Source organism: Scyliorhinus torazame, chromosome 1 (assembly GCF_047496885.1).
Source record: "Scyliorhinus torazame isolate Kashiwa2021f chromosome 1, sScyTor2.1, whole genome shotgun sequence".
Taxonomy (NCBI): domain Eukaryota; kingdom Metazoa; phylum Chordata; class Chondrichthyes; order Carcharhiniformes; family Scyliorhinidae; genus Scyliorhinus; species Scyliorhinus torazame.
The window spans coordinates 105,942,872-105,967,371 of record NC_092707.1 but is presented as its reverse complement, the minus strand read 5'-3'; the positions used below and the strand labels follow the sequence as shown (position 1 = coordinate 105,967,371).

At 52.9% G+C, this 24,500-nt stretch overlaps 1 protein-coding gene across 1 annotated transcript in view; it reads right to left on the bottom strand.

Moving 5' to 3' along the window:
- LOC140410765 (glutathione hydrolase 5 proenzyme-like) overlaps positions 1-24,017 on the bottom strand; it is a 192,052-nt gene extending 168,035 nt beyond the window's left edge. Inside the window, exon 1 of the mRNA XM_072499358.1 lies at positions 23,632-24,017. Coding sequence (XP_072355459.1) covers positions 23,632-23,801 — 170 coding nt within the window. The 5' untranslated portion in view covers positions 23,802-24,017. The remainder of the gene's footprint in view (positions 1-23,631) is intronic.
- Positions 24,018-24,500: the final 483 nt, after the last annotated feature.

Sequence of the window (24,500 nt, the reverse complement as noted above, 5' to 3'; positions counted from 1 at the left end):
GCTGCTCCAACTGCGCATGTGCAGGATTGGGCTGCTCCAACTGCGCATGTGCAGGATTGGGCTGCTCCAACTGCGCATGTGCAGGATTGGGCTGCTCCAACTGCGCATGCGCGGGTTGGCGCGGCGCCCATTTGGCACCGCGCAAGGACGCTGGAACGGCGTGAACCGCTCCAGCGCCGTGCTGGCCCCCTGTGGGGCCAGATTAGGTCGTGCCCGGGCCCTGCCGCGGGTTTCATGACTGCGCGAACACTTGGCCTCCATATCGGAGAATCGCCCCCGTCAGTTATTGTCAGAATCGATATTGATACATGTGTTGGTATTGTCCTATTCTGTAACTTTTGATAAAAAATGTCAAAAATCCCCAAAAAATATTTTAAAGAAAATACTTAAGAAGGGGCACAGAAAGTGTTTAGCGAACTGTAGGCCAGTCAGTTTAACATCGGCAACAGGACATATAACGGAATCCTTACTAAAGGAGAGAACAAAAACATAATTGTGTGGATTTCAAAAGGGAAAATCTTGCTTGGTAAAACTTATTTAATTTTTTAAAGAGGTAACAGAGAGTAGAAAATGGTCATAAACTTTACCTGGGTTTTCAAAAAGCTTTAGATAATAACAACGATCAGAGATCATCTGGTTATGATCACTGTCATAACCCCCAAGGGGACCATGGGGAAACTTTCATTGACCTCCCCACGGGACCCGTGGAGTACGAGCTTCACAAGTAGGGAACGCAGGCCTACCACCTGGGGCTGGTTATGAGCAATGGTTAAAAGCAGGCCCACATCAGGGCCTGGTGAGGTAAATCCTCCCAGCTAGGATTGCACTGGGGGTGAGATGCTGCGTTATGCAGACCTTCGTAAATACTTGTAAATAAATCTATCTTACGTTTACCATCAGCCTCCTATGTGACATTGTAGCGACTTAATGAAGATCATTAAAATTATGAAAGTTTTTGATGGAGTGGACACAGAAAGTTTCCTCTTGTCGGGAGAGCATAACTAGATGGATCAACATAAGACAGTCACCAAGAAATCCAGTAGGGAATTCAGAAAAAAACTTATTTACCTAGAAAATGATGCAAATGTGGAACTTGCGACCCCAGTGAGTGGTTGAAGTGAACATTATAGACGTATTTGGTTTGCACTGAGTGCTGAATTTGGTGCATTTGAGTGCGATAGTGAGAGTTTGGTGACCGAGGGAGTGCTGAATTTGGTGCATTTGAGTGCGATAGAGAGAGTTTGGTGACCGAGGGAGTTAGGTGAGGAGGGAGTAAGGTGCTCCTTTCATTTTGTGTCCGACATTTCCGCAAAGAGTGTGAAGAGAGCCAGGAGTTTACAGAAAGTGTAGCTGACTGGGAGAAGGGTCGGAGGGCGGAGATCTAGTTAGTCCACAGGGCAGCTATATTCTGTCAGGTAAGAGGGGATGGAGGCTAGGCCAGTTACATGCTCCTCCTGTAGGATGTGGGTGGTGAGGGATACCACCGGTGTCCCCACTGACTATACCTGCGGGAAGTGCACCCAACTTCAGCTCCTCAAAGACCGTGTTAGGGAACTGGAGCTGAAGCTGGATGAACTTCGGATCATCCGGGAGGCAGAGGGGGTGATTGAGAAGAGTTACAAGGAGGTAACCACACCAAAGATACAGGACACGAATAGCTGGGTTACAGTCAGGGGGAAAAAAACAAACAGGCAGAAAGTGCAGGGATCCCTCGTGGCCGTTCCCCTTCAAAACAAGTATACCGTTTTGGATGCTGTTGGGGGGGGGGGATGACCCACCGGGGGAAGGCCCTAGCGGCCAGGTCTCTGGCACTGAGTCTGGCTCTGGGGCTCAGAAGGGAAGGGGGGAGAATAGAAAAGCAATAGTTGTAGGAGATTCAATGGTTAGGGGAATAGATAGGAGATTCTGTGGTCGCGAACGAGACTCCCGGAAGGTATGTTGCCTCCCGGGTGCCAGGGCCAGGGATGTCTCGGATCGTGTCTTCAGGATCCTTAAGGGGGAGGGTGAGCAGCCAGAAGTCGTGGTGCACATTGGTACCAACGACATAGGTAGGAAAAGGGGTGTGGAGGTAATAAACAAGTTTAGGGAGTTCGGCTGGAAGTTAAAAGCCAGGACAGACAGAGTTGTCATCTCTGGTTTGTTGCCGGTGCCACGTGATAGCGAGGCTAGGAATAGGGAGAGAGTGCAGTTGAACACGTGGCTGCAGGAATGGTGTAGGAGGGAGGGCTTCAGGTATTTGGATAATTGGAGCGCATTCTGGGGAAGGTGGGACCTGTACAAGCAGGACGGGTTGCATCTGAACCAGAGGGGCACCAATATCCTGGGAGGGAGGTTTTCTAGTACTCTTCGGGAGGGTTTAAACTAATTTGGCAGGGGAATGGGAACCGGATTTGTAGTCCAGCAACTAAGGTAGCCGATATTCAGGATGCCAAAGCGTGTAATGAGGCAGCGGGGAAGGGAACACTTACAAAGGAGAGTACTTGCAGCATGGAGATGGGTTGAAGTGTGTATACTTCAACGCAAGAAGCATCAGGAATAAGGTGGGTGAACTTAATGCATGGATCGGTACTTGGGACTACGATGTGGTGGCCATCACGGAAACTTGGATAGAAGAGGGGCAGAAATGGTTGTTGGAGGTCCCTGGTTAAAGATGTTTCAATAAGATTAGGGAGGGTGGTAAAAGAGGTGGGGGGGGGGTGGCATTATTAATTAGAGATAGTATAACAGCTGCAGAAAGGCAGTTCAAGGAGTATCACCCTATTGAGGTAATATGGGTTGAAGTCAGAAATAGGAAAGGAGCAGTCACCTTGTTAGGAGTTTTCTATAGGCCCACCAATAGTAGCAGAGATGTGGAGGAACAGATTGGGAAACAGATTTTGGAAAGGTGCAGAAGTCATAGGGTAGTAGTCATGGGCGACTTTAACTTCCCAAATATTGAGTGGAAACTCTTTAGATCAAATAGTTTTGATGGGGTGGTGTTTGTGCAGTGTGTCCAGGAAGCTTTTCTAACACAGTATGTAGATTGTCCGACCAGAGGAGGGGCAATATTGGATTTAGTACTGGGTAATGAGCCAGGGCAAGTGATAGATTTGTTAGTGGGGGAGCATTTTGGAGATAGTGACCACAATTCTGTGACTTTCACTTTAGTAATGGAGAGGGATAGGTACGTGCAACAGGGCAAGGTTTACAATTGGGGGAAGGGTAAATACGATGTTGTCAGACAAGAATTGAAGTGCATAAGTTGGGAACATAGGCTGGCAGGGAAGGACACAAGTGAAATGTGGAACTTGTTCAAGGAACAGGTGCTATGTGTCCTTGATATGTATGTCCCTGTCAGGCAGGGAAGAGATGGTCGAGTGAGGGAACCATGGTTGACAAGAGAGGTTGAATGTCTTGTTAAGAGGAAAAAGGTGACTTATGTAAGGCTGAGGAAACAAGGTTCAGACAGGGCATTGGAGGGATACAAGATAGCCAGGAGGGAACTGAAGAAAGGGATTAGGAGAGCTAAGAGAGGGCATGAACAATCTTTGGCGGGTAGGATCAAGGAAAACCCCAAGGCCTTTTACACATATGTGAGAAATATGAGAATGACTAGAGCGAGGGTAGGTCCGATCAAGGACAGTAGCGGGAGATTGTGTATTGAGTCTGAAGAGATAGGAGAGGTCTTGAACGAGTACTTTTCTTCTGTATTTACAAATGAGAGGGGCGATATTGTTGGAGAGGACAGTGTGAAACACATTGGTAAGCTCGAGGAAATACTTGTTAGGAAGGAAGATGTGTTGGGCATTTTGAAAAACTTGAGGATAGACAAGTCTCCCGGGCCTGAAGGGATATATCCAAGGATTCTATGGGAAGCAAGAGATGAAATTGCAGAGCCGTTGGCAATGATCTTTTCGTCCTCACTGTCAACAGGGGTGGTACCAGGGGATTGGAGAGTGGCGAATGTTGTGCCCCTGTTCAAAAAAGGGACTAGGGATAACCCTGGGAATTACAGGCCAGTTAGTCTTACTTCGGTGGTCGGCAAAGTAATGGAAAGGGTACTGAAGGATAGGATTTCTGAGCATCTGGAAAGACACTGCTTGATTAGGGATAGTCAGCACGGATTTGTGAGGGGTAGGTCTTGCCTTACAAATCTTATTGAATTCTTTGAGGAGGTGACCAAGCATGTGGATGAGGGTAGAGCAGTGGATGTAGTGTACATGGATTTTAGTAAGGCATTTGATAAAGTTCCCCATGGTAGGCTTATGCAGAAAGTAAGGAGGCATGGGATAGTGGGAAATTTGGCCAGTTGGATAACGAACTGGCTAACCGATAGAAGTCAGAGAGTGGTGGTGGATGGCAAATATTCAGCCTGGATCCCAGTTACCAGTGGCGTACCGCAGGGATCAGTTCTGGGTCCTCTGCTGTTTGTGATTTTCATTCATGACTTGGATGAGGGAGTTGAAGGGTGGGTGAGTAAATTTGCAGACGATACGAAGATTGGTGGAGTTGTGGATAGTAAGGAGGGCTGTTGTCGGCTGCAAAGAGACATAGATAGGATGCAGAGCTGGGCTGAGAAGTGGCAGATGGTGTTTAAACCTGAAAAGTGTGAGGTTGTCCATTTTGGAAGGACAAATATGAATGCGGAATACAGGGTTAACGGGAGAGTTCTTGGCAATGTGGAGGAGCAGAGAGATCTTGGGGTTTATGTTCATACATCTTTGAAAGTTGCCACTCAAGTGGATAGAGCAGTGAAGAAGGCCTATGGTGTGCTCGCGTTCATTAACAGAGGGATTGAATTTAAGAGCCGTGAGGTGATGATGCAGCTGTACAAAACTTTGGTAAGGCCACATTTGGAGTACTGTGTACAGTTCTGGTCGTCATTTTAGGAAGGATGTGGAAGCTTTGGAAAAGGTGCAAAGAAGATTTACCAGGATGTTGCCTGGAATGGAGAGTAGGTCTTACGAGGAAAGGTTGAGGGTGCTAGGCCTTTTCTCATTAGAACGGAGAAGGATGAAGGGCGACTTGATAGAGGTTTATAAGATGATCAGGGGAATAGATAGAGTAGACAGTCAGAGACTTTTTCCCCGGGTGGAACAAACCATTACAAGGGGACATAAATTTAAGGTGAAAGGTGGAAGATATAGGAGGGATATCAGAGGTAGGTTCTTTACCCAGAGAGTAGTGGGGCATGGAATGCACTGCCTGTGGAAGTAGTTGAGTCGGAAACATTAGGGACCTTCAAGCAGCTATTGGATAGGTACATGGATTATGGTAAAATGATATAGTGTAGATTTATTTGTTCTCAAGGGCAGCACGGTAGCATTGTGGATAGCACAATTGCTTCACAGCTCCAGGGTCCCAGGTTCGATTACGGCTTGGGTCACTGTCTGTGCGGAGTCTGCACGTCCTCCCCGTGTCTGCGTGGGTTTCCTCCGGGTGCTCCGGTTTCCTCCCACAGTCCAAAGATGTGCGGGTTAGGTGAATTGGCCAATGATAAATTGCCCTTAATGTCCAAATTGCCCTTGGTGTTGGGTGGAGGTGTTCAGTTTGGGTAGGGTGCTCTTTCCAAGAGCCGGTGCAGGCTCAAAGGGCCGAATGGCCTCCTTCTGCACTGTAAATTCAATGATAATCTATGATTAATCTAGGACAAAGTTTCGGCACAACATCGTGGGCCGAAGGGCCTGTTCTGTGCTGTATTTTCTATGTTCTATGTTCTATGTATTTAAGGGGAAGCATTTGAGATAGAAGGAATTAGATGTTTATAATGGTAAATTGTGTTGAGAGAAGATAGGAGGAGGCTCAGAAGGAACATAACCACCATCATGTATGGGTTGGACCGAATGGCCTGTTTCTGCACCATACATCCTCAGAGAATTGTTACAGTACAGAAGGAGGCCATTCAGCCTGTTGTGTCTGTACCAGCTCTCCAATTGAGCATTCCAATTGCTGCTGTTCTCCTGCCTTGTACCCTTTACCCTGCCCATTCTTCCTTGTTGAATAACAATCAAATTCCATTTTGAATGCCTCAGCTGAACCTGCCTCTCCCACATTCAGGCATTCCAGACCACAGTGTAAACAGTCCTCTGCAAAAAAATCCCCATTATTTCAAATAAAATTAGGGGAGTGTTCCCTGTTGTCCTGATCAACAATATTCCTCAATCAACAGTACAAAAGCATTAGTCATTATGATATTACTATTTGTGAGAATTTACGGTATGCAAATTGACTCGTATTTCCTACATTACAACAGTGATCACACTTCAAAGTACATAATTATTTGTTAATGTTTCAGGATATTCCAAAATTGTGTAAAGTGTTACATAAGCACAAGACTTTTTACTCTAGTCAGTGTGTATCATACCCACAAACTCACACCCACACACCTAATCTTACAGACACAGACTCATAACACACATGCACTCACACATGTGCTGCACATCCTCTCACATGTACATCCACATCCTCACCCAGCCCCACATTTTGAGGCGTTAGCAAAGAGGGTTATTGAGGATCAAGCATTTGATATAGTCTAGGGATTTTAGAAAGGTCATCGATAAGGTAAGACTGACCACAAAAGTGAAAGCCCATGGGATACAAGATAAAGTGACAAGTTAACCAAATTTTACCCAGAGACAGATAGCAAAGGGCAAGAGACAATGAATGTTTTTGTGACTGGAGGCCTGTTCCTAATTCAGTACTAGGTTCCTTGTTTTTTTTGAAGTCCAGATCAATTATTTGGACTTGGAAAAGCGAGGGTGTGATTTATAGGTTGAATTTATCGTGGTTGGTAATGAAGAAGAAAATTGTAGACTGCAGGAAAACATCAATGGACTGGTCAGCGAGGCGGGTCAATGGCAAATTGAAATGAGTCCAGAAAAGTGTAAGGTAAAGTAAAGTTGCCATGGGGCGGCACGGTGGTTAGCACTGCTGGCTCACAGCGCCAGGGACCCGGGTTCAATTCGGACTTGGGTGACGGTGTAGAATTTGCACGTTCTCCCCATGTCTGCATGAGTTTCTTCCGAGTGCTCTGGTTTCCTCCCACAGTCCAAAGATGGGCAGATTAGGTGGACTGGCCATGATAAAATTGCCCCTTAGTGTTCAAAAATGTATAGCTTAGGTGGGGTCATAGGAATAGGGCGGGGATGTGGGCCTAGGTAAGGTGCTCTTTCAGAGGGTCAGTGCAGACTCAATGGGCCAAATGGCCTCCTTCTGCACTGTAGGAATTCTACAATTCTATAGTCCTGGATGACCATAGGCAACTTTCCCCTTTGAGGGGGTGAGCTGATTGGTGGTGATTTAACCTGAGGATCAGCACACCTCAGGCAAGGGGTAAGGTTGAGAGGTCAGGGCCTTCATGAATAACCTCAGCCGGTACGGGAATTGAACCCTGCATTGCTGGCCTCGCTCTGCATCACAAATTGGTTGTCCAGTCAACTGAGCTAAACTGACCTATATTTGGGAAGGCTAAGAAGACAAGTGAATACACAATAAATGACATGATACTGAGAAATGTACAACATTGGAGTGAATATCTACAAATCTCTAAAGGTGGCTCGACAGGTAGACAAGGTGGTCAAGAAGGCACTAGGAATATTTACTTGCCTTAAGAGCTGGGAGTTCTACTGGAACTGTTCAAAACACTAGTTAGGCCAGAGCTAGTGTAGTTCTGGTCACTGCACTACCAGAAAGATGTGATTGCAGAAGATATTTAGAGAAATGCTGCCAGCACTGGAGAATTCTAGTTAGAAGAAAAGATTGGATAGGCTAGGGTTGTTTTCTTTGGAATGGAGGATGTTGAGGGAAGACCTTATTGAATTGTTTAAAATTATGACTGGTCAGCACGGTAGCATTGTGGATAGCACAATTGCTTCACAGCTCCAGGGTCCCAGGTTCGATTCCAGTCACTGTCTGTGCGGAGTCTGCACATTCTTCCCGTGTCTGCGTGGGTTTCCTCCGGGTGTTCTGGTTTCCTCCCACAGTCCAAAGATGTGCAGGTTAGATGGATTGGCCATGATAAATTGCCCTTAGTGTCCAAAATTGCCCTTAGTGGGGTTACTGGGTTATGGGGATAGGGTGGAGGTGTTGACCTTGGGCAGGGTGCTCTTTCCAAGAGCCAGTGCAGACTCGATGGGCTGAATGGCCTCCTTCTGCGCTGTAAATTCGATGATAATCTATGATAGAGTGGACAGGAAAGTCATATTCCCTTTGGTCAATAGGTCCAACAGGTGTGTAAAAAATGCTTTCGTGGGATGTCGAGGACAGCACTTTTGTTGCCCATCACTAATTGCCCTTAAGAAGGTGGTGGTGAGCTGCTTTCTTGAAATGCCACAGTCCATGTAGTGTAGGTACACCTACCGTGCTGTTAGGGAGGGAGTTCTAGGATTTTGACCGGATGACAGTGAAGGAATGGCAATATATTTCCATGTAGACATGGTGGTGGTCATATTCCCATGCATCTTGATGTCCTTCTTCTTCTAGGTGGTGGAGGTTGTGGGTTTGGAAGGTGCTATTGAAGGAGCCTTAGTGAGTTGCTGCAGTGCATCTTGTAGATGGTACAAACTGCTGCCCCTGTGCGTCAGTGGCGGAGGGAATAGGTGCTGAAGGTGATGAATGGCATGTCAATTAAATAGACTGCTATGTTCTGGATGGTATAGAGCAGGCTTGTCCAACCTTTTCACTTGGGAATGCATGTTGGGGGAGGAACATTTGCATATTATTCTCACTCAAGGGGCTGATAAGCAGATTTTCTCGTCACTGACTCTGTCCCTTTCCCTTTTGACTGCCTGAAGCTGGAGCAAATTATTTGCAATCTTACGTTGCATAGGCGGCATAGCGGCAGAGTGGTTAGCACTGCTGCCTCACAGCACCAGGGAACCCACCTTGGGCGACTCTCTGTGTGGAGTTGGATCGTTGTCTGCATGGGTTTTCTCCGGGTGCTCCGGTTTCCTTCCACAGTCCAAAGATGTGCAGGTTAGGTGGATTGGCCGTGTTAAATTTGCCTTAGTGTCCAAAGATGGTAATAATAATCTTTATTTGTGTCACAAGTAGGCTTACATTAACACTGCAATGACGTTACTGTGAAAATCCCCTAGTCGCCACAGTCCGGCACCTGTTCGGGTACACTGAGGGAGAATTCAGAATGTCCAGTTCACCTGACAGCATGTCTTTCGGGACTCGTGGGGGGAAACCCACACAGGCACGATAGAACATGCAGATTCCTCACAGACAGTGACCCAAGCCGGGAATCAAACACAGATCCCTGGTGCTGTGAAGCAGCAGTGCTAAACACTGTGCTACAATGCTGCCCATAGATACACAGCTTAGGTGGTGTTACGGGGATAGAGCGGGGTAGTGGACCTAGGCAAGGTGCCCTTACAGAGAGTCGGTGCAGACTTGATGGACCGAATGGACTCCTTCTGCACTGTAGGGATTCTAGGGCTGGGAATCTACTACATGGGGGACAGAATAAGGGGCTGATGTTTTAGGGCTGAGAAGAGAAGAAACTTCTTCATCCAAGGGTTGTGAATCTTTGGAATTCTCTATCCCAGAGGATTGTGGATGCTCCGTCGTTCAATATATTTAGACCTGGGCAGAAAGATCAGTTGGTCCCATATGGCGGAACCATTGGAAGGTCTCTGAAGATCCCGGTTTAATACCACTGCAGTGAAACACTTTCAGCCATTTGATTACATGGAAGGTGCAAAATAAATATAGGTTGTTGTTCAAGTGTTATCATTTCTCCACATATGTGTAACAACCTCAACCCTCGTACCACGCCAGTAAATCAATTCCACACCCTCTCGGAGGTGTGGTGCCTGGAATTTAACACACTCCAACTGAGATACACCATACCTTCCTTGCTTTTCTATGCAATTCCTCTATTAATAAAGCCGATGTGTCCATGTGCTTCATCAATATCCTTCTCAATACTCCAAGCTTTGTGTACGTACAACCCCCAGGTCTGTCCGTTCCTCCACGCCTTTACAATTGCATACAATTATGAATTATTTGTCTTACTATTGTTTTGGGGATCTTGATGTGCACAAAGTGACTGTGTTTCCCTTCTTTACAAGTGACTGCATTTGGATGTGAAATATTTGGGGATGTCTCGAAATTTTGCAGGTACTTTGCACAGAGCAAGGGCAGGGAGAGAAAAACAATGCTGATGGAATGTTTTTCTTCATTGGATGGATATTATTTAGTTAATTACCTTTACTGACTGAGTGTTTTCAATTGATACTGCTAGATGTAGCATTCAGCATCTGGGGCGGAATTCTCCGGAAACGGCGCGATGTCCGCATCTTTGGGGGCTGAGCCCCAACCTTAAGGGGCTAGGACCATGCCAGACTAACTTCCGCCCCGCCAGCTGGCGGAAAAGGCCTTTGGTGCCCCGCCAGCTGGCGCGGAAATGACATCTCCGGGTGGCGCATGCGCGGGAGCGTTAGCGGCCGCTGATGGAATTCCCGCGCATGCGCAGTGGAGGGAGTCTCTTCTGCCTCCGCCATGGTGGAGAGCGTGGCAAAGGCGGAAGGAAAAGAGTGCCCCCACGGCACAGGCCCGCCCGTGGATCGGTGGGTCCCGATCGCGGGCCACCGTGGGGGCACCCCCCCGGGGCCATATCGCCCCACGCCCCCCCCAGGATCCCGCAGCCCGCCCGCGCCGCCTTGTCCCGCCAGTAAGGTAGGTGGTTTGATCTACACCGGCGGGACAGTCATTCCAGCAGCGGGACTTCGGCCCATCCGGGCCGGAGAATCGCACGGGGGGGGGGGGGGCCCGCCAACCGGCGCGGCGCAATTCCCGCCCCCGACGAATATCCGGTGCCGGAGACTTGGGCAACCGGCGGGGGCGGGATTCACGCCAGCCCCCGGCGATTCTCCGACCCGGCGGGGGGTCGGAGAATCTCGCCCCTGATGTGCAAAAGCACCACATTGAAAGATACAATCGCAGTAACCCCTATGTGTTCGGCTAGGTAATGCATCATCGCTCAGACTCTTTGCTGCCACTGAGAGTCTCTTCTGTAAAGCGTTTGACTCATGTAACAAGCCACACTACACAGGACTTTACTCAAAATGTATTGTTTATCCTGGCGAGTTGCACTTTGCTGAATGTTTGCTTTCAATGCAAATGCAGCTCAGCAGGAACTGACACCAATGGAACAGGCGCGATTTAAGGGAAATGAAACAGAGTCCCGCGTCGAGCGTGTTTAGCCGGGTGTTTCCCAGCACTTGCAGCGCCGAGATTGACCCCTACTATTAAACGGGACTCTGCTTCATTTTGGGCCTTGGCGAGGAGCACCCTGCCGAGGCAGCACTTTGTCCCATTTCCTGCACTAACAAGCTCCGCTCGCCAATGCAGGAAAAGATCAGGGCGCCCAATCTGTAGATCCCCCAAAGCAGCCACTGGACATGCCCCAACACCCCAACTCACCTACAAGGGGGTCATCGCGTCCCTCGCATTTCACCTCATCAGCACAGGGCACCGCCGGGCCCGATCCCCAGCACAGGCATGATGTCACCTGAGCACTGCCAACCTGGCAGTGTCCTGCCAGCCTAACTGTGCCACCTGGGCACCCTGGCAGTGCCAGGGTGGCACCTGGGTGGAACCGCCAGGGTGTTTGGGTGGCACTGCCAGGGTGCCAGGCTGGCAGTGTCACAATATCCAGATGGCATTGGGGGTGCCGTGGTGCCACCCTGCCATGACCCCAACTACCCAGGTGAACCCGATCACCTGGGAGACTCCCCCGCCCCCCCAAACACCTGGTCCATATTTGTGGAAATCAGTGCTAAATGGCCCCGCTCTGGGTTTCAAATGAATGCCTTTTGGAAATCCAAGTATACTATATCTACTGGTTCTCTTTCACCTATTCTAGTAGTTGCATCTTCAAAAACTCTTAATACATTTATCAAATATGGTTTCCCATTTGCAAAGCCATGTGGACTTTGTCGGATCATATGATACTTTTTGAGATGCATTGTTAAGACTCATTAATGATAGACCCCAACATTTCACTGACCCCTGGGGCGAGATTCTCCGACCCCCCGCCGGGTCGGAGAATCGCCGGGGGCTGGCGTAAATCCCGCCCCCGCTGGTTGCCGAATTCTCCGGCACCGGATATTCGGCGGGCGTGGGAATCGCGCCGCGCCGGTTGGCGGCCCCCCCCCTCCCCCCCCGTGATTCTCCGGCCCGGATGGGCCAAAGTCCCGCCGCTAAAATGCCTGTCCCGCCGGTGTAGATTAAACCATCTACCTTACCGGCGGGACAAGGCTGCGCGAGCGGGCTCCGGGGTCCTGGGGGGGGTGCGATCTGGCCCCGGGGGGTGCCCCCACGGTGGCCTGGCCCGCAATCGGGGCCCACCGATCCGCGGGCGGGCCTGTGCCGTGGGGGCACTCATTCCCTTCCGCCTTCGCCACGGTCTCCACCATGGCGGAGGCAGAAGAGACTCCCTCCACTGTGCATACGCGGGAATGCCATCAGCGGCCGCTGACGCTCCCGCGCATGCCCCCCCGGAGATGTCATTTCCGCGCCAGCTGGCGGAGCACCAAAGGCCTTTTCCGCCAGCTGGCGGGGCGGAAATTCGTCCGGCGCGGGCCTAGCCCCTTAAGGTTGGGGCTCGGCCCCCCAAGATGCAGAGCATTCCGCACCTTTGGGGCGGCGCGATGCCCAACTGATTTGCGCCGTTTTGGGCGCCAGTCGGCGGACATCGCGCCGTTTCCGAAGAATTTCGCCCCTTATTCCAGACTAACAGTCTGCAGTTCCTCATTTTCTCACTCCCTCCTTTCTTGAATTGAGGTGTTACTCTTGCTGACTTCCATTCTGCTGGGATCATTCCACATTCCAGAATCGAGGGTATTTTGGTAGTTCAGAACCAGTGGACCCAATAACTCTGCAGCTACTTATTTTAGAACCCAAGGATGTAAGATATCAGGATATCCTCGGGATTTGTCATCCATTAGCCCCTAAAGATTTTTCTACGCTGATATTAATGACCTTAAGTGCCTCACTGGTATTGGCCCCTTGGTTACTCTCTATTTCTGGTATGTAACTTTTTTAAAAATAAATTTAGAGTACCCAATTCTTTTTTTCCAATTAAGGGGCAATTTAGCATGGCCAATCCACCTAACCTGCACATCTTTGGGTTGTGGGGGTGAAACCCACGCAGACACGGGGAGAATGTGCAAACTCCACACGGCCAGTGACCCAGGGCCGGATTCGAGCCCAGGTCCTCAGCGCTGTAGGCAGCAATGCTAACCATTGTGCCACGTGCCGCCCCTATTTCTGGTATGTAACTTGTGTCTTGTACTGTGAAGATGGACACAAAATATTTGTTCAAAGTCTCTGCCATTTCCTCATTTCCCATGGTAATTTCTCCAACCACTGCCTCTAATGAACAAACTTTAGCTACTCTCCTCCTTTGCATACTCTTGTAAAAGCTGCATTTTTGGCAAGTTTACTTTCATATCTTATCTTTCCCCTTTTTAATCAACCTTTTAGTTGAAACTTACTGATTTCTAAAACATTCCAAACTAAAAGCTTCCTTTGGGCCAGTTAAATCTCCTCTTTTAATTTAACTTCGTCCTTAGGCTCCCTGGTAAGGCAAAGATGGAGGTTTCTCGCTGAGTTTTTGTTTCTTAATGGAATCTATTTTTGTTGCAATATTTTGAATTGTTTCTTTAAATGTTTCCCACTGTTTATTCACCTTTTAGTTTATTTTTCCCAATCAACCTCCCTTCAACCCTCCTTAAACTAGCTTTATGCAACGTTTTAGCAAAACGTGTGAATTATCCAACCACAGGAAATTCTGGGTATATGTTTTTGAATGTTTTGTCATGGGTGGTACATTGCAAAGAGACAAGCTTCACAATTTACATTAAAAAAAATAATTTTAGCGCACCCAAACAGGTTCGATTCCCGGCTTGGCTCACTGACTGTGCGGAGTCTGCACGTTCTCCCAGTGTGTGCGTGGGTTTCCTCCGGGTGCTCCGGTTTCCTCCCACAGTTCAAAGATGTGCAGGTTAGGTGGATTGGCCATGCTAAATTGCCCTTAGATTCCAAAATTGCCCTTCGTGTTGGGTGGGGTTACTGGGTTATAGGGATAGGGTGGAGGTGTGGGCTTGGATAGGGTGCTCTTTCCAAGAGCCGGTGCAGACTCGGTGGGCCGAATGGCCTCATTCTGCACTGTAAATTCTATATTTCTATATAATTCTTTTTGCAATTAAGGGGCAATTTAGCGTGGCGAATCCTCCTACTCTGCCCATCTTTGGGGAGTGGGGGTGAAATGCACACAGACACAGGGAGAATGTGCAAACTCCACACGGATATGACCCGGGGTCGGGATCGAACCAGGGTCCTCAGTGCCATGAGGCAGCAGTGCTAGCCAATGTGCTACCGTGCCGCCCGCTTCACAATGTACTTAAGTGATAGTTCAATTGCTTCAACTTTCATTGACACAATGTCAGTTATGGCAAAGCGGGACAGAGAGAAGGAAGCTGGTATCTGCGATCAATGTAGATATCAGCTGTGGATCATCTCTGTGGAGGTAAAAAAGCTGTGGTTTCAAGCCCCATTGCAAATTCCTGAGTACAAGTTCCAGCCTGACACTCTCAGTGCAGTACTCAATAATATGTTTTTCAAATTTCCAATTAAAGGGCAATTTTAGCATGGCCAATCCACCTACTCTGCACATCTTTGAGCTGTGGAGGTGAGACACACACAGATATGGGGAGAATGGGCAAACTCCAAACGGGCAGTGACCTGCGGCCGGGATTTAACCCAAGGCCTCAGCGCGTGAGGTAGCAGTGCTAACCACTGCGCCACCGTGTCGCCCCATAGTACTTCAGTAATATCGCAGTGAAGCTAAGGTGGAGGTTGGGGATAGGTAATTATAGAATCCCTACAGTGCAGCAGGAGGCCATTCGGCCCAATGCACTAAACTTCCAGGCCCATCCCCCTGTCCCATGCCCGCGCATTGATCATGGCCAATCCACCTAACCTGCACATTTTAGGACACCAAGGGGCAATTTTATGATGGCCAATCCGCCTATTCTGCATATTTTTGGACTGTGGGAGGAAACTGGAGCAACCGGAGGAAATCCACGCAGACACGGGGAGAACGTGCAGACTCCATACAGACAGTGACCCAAGGCCGGAAATGAACACGGGTCCCTGGTGCTGTGAGGCAGCAGAGTGAACCACTGTGCCACCGCGCTGTGAGTTGGGCTCTGGGGTTTTGCTGTGTAATAACGAGTGGGTTATGGAGTCTTGCTGGGTAATAGGGCTCTGGGATCTTGCTGTGTAATGAACTGCAGGGCTCTGGGATCTTGCTGGGCAATGAGGAGCAGGGCTCTGGAGTTTTGCTGTGTAATGGGGAGCGGGCTGTGGGTCTTGCTGTGTAATAGGGAGCGGGGCTCTGGGGTCTTGCTGGGTAGTGGGGAGCGGGGCTCTGGGGTCTTGCTGTGTAATGGGGAGCGGGGCTCTGGAGTCTTGCTGTGTAGTGGGGAGCGGGGCTCTGGAGTCTTGCTGTGAATTGGCGAGCGGGGCTCTGGGGTCTTGCTGTGTAATGGGGAGCGGGGTTCTGGGGTCTTGCTGCGTAATGGGGAGCGTGGTTCTGGGGTCTTGCTGAGAATTGGGGAGCGGGGCTATGGGATCTTGCTGTGTAATGGCGAGCGGGGCTCTGGGGTCTTGCTGTGAATTGGGGAGCGGGGTTCTGGGGTCTTGCTGCGTAATGGGGAGCGGGGTTCTGGGGTCTTGCTGTGAATTGGGGAGCGGGGCTATGGGGTCTTGCTGTGTAATAGGGAGCGCGGCTCTGGGGTCTTGCTGTGTAGTGGGGAGCGGGCTCTGGAGTCTTGCTGTGTAATGGGGAGCGGAGCTCTGGAGTCTTGCTGTGTAATGGGGAGCGGAGCTCTGGAGTCTTGCTGTGTAATGGGGAGCGGGGCTCTGGGGTCTTACTCTGTAGTGGGGAGCGGAGCTCTGGAGTCTTGCTGTGTAATGGGGAGCGGGGCTCTGGGGTCTTGCTGTGTAATGGGGTGCGGGGCTCTGGAGTCTTGCTGTGTAATGGGGAGCGGGGTTCTGGAGTCTTGCTGTGTAATGGGGAGCGGGCTCTGGAGTCTTGCTGTGTAATGGGGAGCGGAGCTCTGGAGTCTTGCTGTGTAATGGGGAGCGGGCTCTGGGGTCTTGCTCTGTAGTGGGGAGCGGAGCTCTGGACTCTTGCTGTGTAATGGGGAGCGGGGCTCTGGGGTCTTGCTGTGTAATGGGGAGCGGGCTCTGGGGTCTTGCTGTGTAATGGGGAGCGGGCTCTGGGGTCTTGCTCTGTAGTGGGGAGCGGGCTCTGGAGTCTTGCTGTGTAATGGGGAGCAGGCTCTGGGGTCTTGCTGTGTAATGGGGAGCGGAGCTCTGGAGTCTTGCTGTGTAATGGGGAGCGGGGCTCTGGAGTCTTGCTGTGTAATGGGGAGCGGGGTTCTGGAGTCTTGCTGTGTAGTGGGGAGCGGGGCTCCGGGGTCTTGCTCTGTAGTGGGGAGCGGAGCTCTGGAGTCTTGCTGTGTAATGGGGAGCGGGGCTCTGGGGTCTTGCTGTGTAATGGGGAGCGGGGCTCTGGAGTCTTGCTGTGTAATGGGGAGCGGGCTCTGGGGTCTTGCTGTGTAATGGGGAGCGGGCTCTGGGGTCTTGCTCTGTAGTGGGGAGCGGGCTCTGGAGTCTTGCTGTGTAATGGGGAGCAGGCTCTGGAGTCTTGCTGTGTAATGGGGAGCAGGGTTCTGGGTCTTGCTGTGTAATGGGGAGCGGAGCTCTGGAGTCTTGCTGTGTAATGGGGAGCGGAGCTCTGGAGTCTTGCTGTGTAATGGGGAGCGGGGCTCTGGAGTCTTGCTCTGTAGTGGGGAGCGGAGCTCTGGAGTCTTGCTGTGTAATGGGGAGCGGGGCTCTGGGGTCTTGCTCTGTAGTGGGGAGCGGAGCTCTGGAGTCTTGCTGTGTAATGGGGAGCGGGCTCTGGAGTCTTGCTGTGTAATGGGGAGCGGAGCTCTGGAGTCTTGCTGTGTAATGGGGAGCGGGGCTCTGGGGTCTTGCTGTGTAATGGGGAGCGGAGCTCTGGAGTCTTGCTGTGTAATGGGGAGCGGAGCTCTGGAGTCTTGCTGTGTAATGGGGAACGGAGCTCTGGAGTCTTGCTGTGTAATGGAGAGCGGGCTCTGGAGTCTTGCTGTGTAATGGGGAGGGGGGCTCTGGGGTCTTGCTCTGTAGTGGGGAGCGGAGCTCTGGAGTCTTGCTGTGTAATGGGGAGCGGGCTCTGGAGTCTTGCTGTGTAATGGGGAGCGGAGCTCTGGAGTCTTGCTGTGTAATGGGGAGCGGGGCTCTGGGGTCTTGCTGTGTAATGGGGAGCGGAGCTCTGGAGTCTTGCTGTGTAATGGGGAACGGAGCTCTGGAGTCTTGCTGTGTAATGGAGAGCGGGCTCTGGAGTCTTGCTGTGTAATGGGGAGCGGGGCTCTGGGGTCTTGCTCTGTAGTGGGGAGCGGAGCTCTGGAGTCTTGCTGTGTAATGGGGAGCGGGCTCTGGAGTCTTGCTGTGTAATGGGGAGCGGAGCTCTGGAGTCTTGCTGTGTAATGGGGAGTGGGGCTCTGGGGTCTTGCTGTGTAATGGGGAGCGGAGCTCTGGAGTCTTGCTGTGTAATGGGGAACGGAGCTCTGGAGTCTTGCTGTGTAATGGAGAGCGGGCTCTGGAGTCTTGCTGTGTAATGGGGAGCGGAGCTCTGGAGTCCTAGGGCGAAATTCTCCCCCAACGGCGCGATGTCCGCCGACTGCTGCCAATCAGACGGGCATCGCGCCGGCCCAAAGGTGCGGAATGCTCCGCATCTTTGGGGGCCGATCCCAACATTGAGGGGCTAGGCCGGCGCCGGAGGGATTTCCGCCCCGCCAGCTGACGCGGAAATGCGGCGCATGCGTGGGAGCGTCAGCGGCCGCTGTCAGTTTCCCGCGCATGCGCAGCAGGGAGAGTCTCTTCCGCCTCCGTCATGGTGGAGGCCGTGGCGGAGGCGGAAGGGAAAGAGTGCCCCCACGGCACAGGCCCGCCCGCGGATCGGTGGGCCCCGATCGCGGGCCAGGCCACCGTGGGGGCACCCCCCCGGGGTTAGATCGCCCCGCGCCCCCCCAGGACCCCAGAGCCCGCCCACGCCGCCTGGTTCCGCCGGTAAATACCAGCTTTGATTTACGCCGGCGGGACAGGCAATTTCTGGGCGGACTTCGGCCCATCAGGGCTAGAGAATTGAGCGGAGGGTCTCGCCAACCGGCGCGGCCCGATACCCGCCCCCGCCCAATCTCCGGTACCGGAGACTTCGGCGGGGGCGGGATTCACGGCGGCCAGCGGCCATTCTCCGACCCGGCGGGGGGTCGGAGAATGACGCCCCACAATAGTGACTGCACTTCAAAGCTACTCGCTATATACTCGTCATCCTGGCATTGCAAAAGACACAATATCACTAAGGGCAGCATTTTCCTCTCTTCAATTCCAAGCTCCCCGGCAGGCAGCTTTAGCTGAAGAAAGGATTCTCTAACTGTCCTCATACACTCGCCTAGAAAGACCAAGAAATGAATTCTTCACAATTCCTGCAGCTTGTCCTCGTGGGCAGTGGTTGAAAAATTGGAAAGCGGGTTTATTATGGAGGGGCTGTCTGGAAGCCTGCTCCACTCACAGCTACATCCCCAAACCTTCACTCAGCATCCAAACTCACCCCACCACCGAGCCTCAGAGCCACTCACCACATGGCAGCACCTCAGCAACCTGCACTAATGCGGGAAATGGCGCGGAAATAGGGGCGTCATTCTCTGACCCCCCGCCGGGTCGGAGAATGTCCGTTGGCCGCCGTGAATCCCGCCCCCGCCCCCGCCGAAGTCTCCGGTACCGGAGATTGGGCGGGGGCGGGAATCGGGCCGCGCCGGTTGGCGGGACCCCCCGTTCAATTCTCCGGCCCGGACGGGCCGAAGTCCGCCCAGAAATTGCCTGTCCCGCCGGCGTAAATCAAACTTGGTATTTACCGGCGGGACCAGGCGGCGTGGGTGGGCTCCGGGGTCCTGGGGTGGGACGCGGGGGGATCTGACCCCGGGGGGTGCCCCCACGGTGGCCTGGCCCGCGATCGGGGCCCACCGATCCGCGGGCGGGCCTGTGCCGTGGGGGCACTCTTTCCCTTCCGCCTCCGTCACGGCCTCCACCATGGCGGAGGCGGAAGAGACTCTCCCCACTGCGCATGCGCGGGAAACTTTCAGCGGCCGCTGACGCTCCAACGCATGCGCCGCATTTCCGCGCCAGCTGGCGGGGCAACAAACGCCATTTCCGCCAGCTGGCGGGGCGGAAATCCCTCCAGCGTCAGCCTAGCCCCTCAATGTTGGGGCTCGGCCCCCAAAGATGCGGAGCATTCCGCACCTTTGGGCCGGCGCGATGCCCGTCTGATTGGCGCCGTGTTTGGCGCCAGTCGGCGGGCATCCCGCCGTTGGGGGATAATTTCGCCCTAGGTCTGCAATGCTTTAAAATCCTTCGGAACTTGCCGGGATTGTGTACAATCAGCTGCTCTATTAAAACTCTCTGAAGTTCACCATTGTTTTTGTCAGGTTACTGAGCAATATCAGAGGCGCTTTGGAGTCTTTTAGTGTAATGGGGAGCGGGGCTCTGGGGTCTTTAGGGGAGCGGGGTTCTGGTGTCTTGCTGTGTAATGGGGTGCGGAGTTCTGGGGTCTTTAGGGGAGCGGGGTTCTGGTGTCTTGCTGTGTAATGGGGAGCGGGGTTCTGGTGTCTTGCTGTGTAATGGGGAGCGGGGCTCTGGGGTCTTGCTGTGTAATGGGGAGCGGGGTTCTGGTGTCTTGCTGTGTAATGGGGAGCGGGGCTCTGGGGTCTTGCTGTGTAATGGGGTGCGGAGTTCGGGGGTCTTGCTGTGTAATGGGGAGCGGGGTTCTGGTGTCTTTAGGGGAGCGGGGTTCTGGTGTCTTGCTGTGTAATGGGGAGCGGGTTCTGGTGTCTTGCTGTGTAATGGGGAGTGGGGTTCTGGTGTCTTGCTGTGTAATGGGGTGCGGAGTTCGGGGGTCTTGCTGTGTAATTGGGAGCGGGGCTCTGGGGTCTTGCTGTGTAATGGAGCGGGGCTCTGGGGTCTTGCTGCATAATGGGGAGCGGGGTTCTGTGGTCTTGCTGTGTAATGGGGAGCGGGGTTCTGGGGCCTTGCTGTGTAATGGGGAACGGGGTTATGGGGTCTTGCTCTGGAATGGAGAGCGGGGTTATGGGGTCTTGCTGTGTAATGGGGAGCGGGGTTCTGGGGTCTTGCAGTGTAATGGGGAATTGGGCTCTGGGGTCTTGCTGTGTAATGGGGAACGGGGTTCTGGAGTCTTGCTGTGTAATGGGGCTCTGGGGTCTTGCTGTGTAATGGGGAGCGGGGTTCTGGGTCTTGCTGTGTAATGGGGAGCGGGGTTCTGGGGCCTTGCTGTGTAATGGGGAACGGGGTTATGGGGTCTTGCTCTGGAATGGAGAGCGGGGTTATGGGGTCTTGCTGTGTAATGGGGAGCGGGGTTCTGGGGTCTTGCTGTGTAATGGGGAATTGGGCTCTGGGGTCTTGCTGTGTAATGGGGAACGGGGTTCTGGAGTCTTGCTGTGTAATGGGGCTCTGGGGTCTTGCTGTGTAATGGGGAGCGGGGTTCTGGGTCTTGCTGTGTAATGGGGAGCGGGGTTCTGGTGTCTTGCTGTGTAATGGGGAGCGGGGTTCTGGGCTCTTGCTGTGTAATGCGGAGCGGGGTTCTGGGGCCTTGCTGTGTAATGGGGAACGGGGTTCTGGGGCCTTGCTGTGTAATGGGGAGCGGGGTTCTGGGGCCTTGCTGTGTAATGGGGAGCGGGGCTATGGGGTCTTGCTGAGTAATGGGGAGTTGGGCTCTGGGGTCTTGCTGTGTAATGGGGGATGGGGTTCTGGAGTCTTGCTGTGTAATGGGGCTCTGGAGTCTTGCTGTGTAATGGGGAGCGGGTTTCTGGGGTCTTGCTGTGTAATGGGGAGCTGGGCTCTGGGGTCTTGCTGTGTAATGGGGAGCGGGGTTCTGGGTCTTGCTGTGCAATGGGGAGCGGGGTTCTGGTGTATTGCTGTGTAATGGGGAGCGGGGTTCTGGGCTCTTGCTGTGTAATGGGGAGCGGGGTTCTGGGGCCTTGCTGTGTAATGGGGAACGGGGTTATGGGGTCTTGCTCTGGAATGGAGAGCGGGGTTCTGGGGTCTTGCTGTGTAATGGGGAGCGGGGTTCTGGGGCCTTGCTGTGTAATGGGGAGCGGGGCTATGGGGTCTTGCTGTGGAATGGGGAGTTGGGCTCTTGCTGTGTAATGGGGAACGGGGTTCTGGAGTCTTGCTGTGTAATGGGGCTCTGGAGTCTTGCTGTGTAATGGGGAGCGGGGTTCTGGGGTCTTGCTGTGTAATGGGGAGTTGGGCTCTGGGGTCTTGCTGTGTAATGGGGAGCGGGGTTCTCGGTCTTGCTGTGTAATGGGGAGCGGGGTTCTGGTGTCTTGCTGTGTAATGGGGAGCGGGGCTCTGGGGTCTTGCTGTGTAATGGGGAGCAGGGCTCTGGGGTCTTGCTGTGTAATGGGGAGCAGGGTTCTGGGTCTTGCTGTGTAATGGGGAGCGGGGCTCTGGGGTCTTGCTGTGTAATGGGGAGCAGGGCTCTGGGGTCTTGCTGTGTAATGGGGAGCGGGGTACCGGGTCTTGCTGTGTATTGGGGAGCGGGGTTCTGGGTCATGCTGTGTATTGGGGAGCGGGGTTCTGGGTCTTGCTGTGTAATGGGGAGTTGGGCTCTTGCTGTGTATTGGGGAGCAGGGCTCTGGGGTCTTGCTGTGTAATGGGGAGCAGGGCTCTGGGGTCTTGCTGTGTAATGGGGAGCGGGGTTCTGGGTCTTGCTGTGTAATGGGGAGCGGGGTACTGGGTCTTGCTGTGTATTGGGAGCGGGGTTCTGGGTCTTGCTGTGTAATGGGGAGTTGGGCTCTTGCTGTGTATTGGGGAGCAGGGCTCTGGGGTCTTGCTGTGTAATGGGGAGCGGGGTTATGGGGTCTTGCTGTGTAATGGGGAGCAGGGCTCTGGGGTCTTGCTGTGTAATGGGGAGCAGGGCTCTGGGGTCTTGCTGTGTAATGGGGAGCAGGGCTCTGGGGTCTTGCTGTGTAATGGGAGCGGGGTTCTGGGTCTTGCTGTGTAATGGGGAGCGGGGTACTGGGTCTTGCTGTGTAATGGGGAGCGGGGTTCTGGGTCTTGCTGTGTATTGGGGAGCAGGGTTCTGAGTCTTGCTGTGTAATGGGGAGCGGGGTTCTGGGTCTTGCTGTGTAATGGGGAGCGGGGTTCTGGGTCTTGCTGTGTAATGGGGAGCAGGGTTCTGAGTCTTGCTGTGTAATGGGGAGCAGGGTTCTGGGTCTTGCTGTGTAATGGGGAGCGGGGTTCTGGGTCTTGCTGTGTAATGGGGAGCGGGGTACTGGGTCTTGCTGTGTAATGGGGAGCGGGGTTCTGAGTCTTGCTGTGTAATGGGGAGCAGGGTTCTGGGTCTTGCTGTGTAATGGGGAGCGGGGTTCTGGGTCTTGCTGTGTAATGGGGAGCGGGGTACTGGGTCTTGCTGTGTATTGGGGAGCGGGGTTCTGAGTCTTGCTGTGTAATGGGGAGCAGGGTTCTGGGTCTTGCTGTGTAATGGGGAGCGGGGTTCTGGGTCTTGCTGTGTAATGGGGAGCGGGGTTCTGGATCTTGCTGTGTAATGGGGAGCGGGGTTCTGGGTCTTGCTGTGTAATGGGGAGCGGGGTACTGGGTCTTGCTGTGTATTGGGGAGCGGGGTTCTGAGTCTTGCTGTGTAATGGGGAGCGGGGTTCTGGGTCTTGCTGTGTAATGGGGAGCGGGGTTCTGGATCTTGCTGTGTAATGGGGAGCGGGGTTCTGGGTCTTGCTGTGTAATGGGGAGCGGCTTACTGGGTCTTGCTGTGTATTGGGGAGCGGGGTTCTGGGTCTTGCTGTGTAATGGGGAGCGGGGTTCTGGGTCTTGCTGTGTATTGGGGAGCGGGGTTCTGTGTCTTGCTGTGTAATGGGGAGCGGGGTTCTGGGGTCTTGCTGTGTAATGGGGAGCGGGGTTCTGGGGTCTTTCTGTGTAATGGGGAGCGGGGTTCTGGGGTCTTGCTGGGGAGCGGGGTCTTGCTGTGTAATGGTGTGGGGGGTGCTGGGTCTTGCTGTGTAATGGTGTGGGGGGTGCTGGGTCTTGCTGTGTAATGGTGTGGGGGGTGCTGAGTCTTGCTGTGTAATGGGGAGCAGGGTTCTGGGGTCTTGCTGTGTAATGGGGAGCGGGGTACTGGGTCTTGCTGTGTAATGGGGAGCGGGGTTCTGGGTCTTGCTGTGTATTGGGGAGCGGGGTTCTGAGTCTTGCTGTGTAATGGGGAGCGGGGTTCTGGGGTCTTGCTGTGTATTGGGGAGCGGGGTTCTGGGTCTTGCTGTGTAATGGGGAGCGGGGTTCTGGGTCTTGCTGTGTAATGGGGAGCGGGTTATGGGTCTTGCTGTGTATTGGGGAGCGGGGTTCTGAGTCTTGCTGTGTAATGGGGAGCGGGGTTCTGGGGTCTTGCTGTGTAATGGTGTGGGGGGTGCTGGGTCTTGCTGTGTCATGGTGTGGGGGGTGCTGTGTATTTCCACTGGAAGCTCTTACCTGCCGATTTCCGAGCATTCCTTCGAGTCCGCCGCCACTGCCGCCTTTGAGTAGAGGTTGTGTCCCCGGGAGCAGTGCAGTTTCCAGAGCAGCAGCAGTGCTGTCAGGGCGGCGAGAAGCACCACCACGAGTAGCACAACAAGGCAACAGCAACTCCTCCTGTTCTTCATTCTCCTGTCCCGAGGGTCCGCACTTTCCCTCACTCGCTCTCTCCCTGTTTCTTCACGGTCTCAGTCACTGAGCCTTTCTCTGTCTCCCTCTTCCGTGTCTGGATCTTCCGTCGCCTCTCACCTTGTGTGTGTCTGTCAGGTGTCTGTGTCTATGTATCCCTCTCTCTCTCTGCGTATCTCTCACTTTCTGCTTGTTCTGCGTCACTCTTTTCCTGCTATCCTTCTCGCTCCCCCCCCTCGCCTCCAGTTGCGGGGGGGCGGGGGGGGGGGATTTTGCTTTCGTTCCATTTCCTGGTAACAAACTTCGTGTTTCTTGCAAGTCCATAACTGCACGCAAGTTGTTGAAAATATTTAAACCCACTGTGCCAACAATTCAAACATTTCGGAGCTGAAAACCACCTTCGTGGGGTGGCAATGACACAGATTTGTGGTTTAATGGAGAGTCTGCCTGGTTTACATCACAGAATTTACAGTGCAGAAGGAGGCCATTCAGCCCATCGAGTCTACACCGGCCCTTGGAAAGAGCACCCTACTTAAACCCACACCTCCAGCCTATCCCTGTAACCAGTAACCACACCTAACCTTTTTTTGGACATTAAGGGCAATTTAGCATGGTCAACCCACCTAACCCACACGTCTTTGGACTGTGGGAGGAAACCGGAGCAACCGGAGGAAACCCACGCAGACACGGGGAGGATG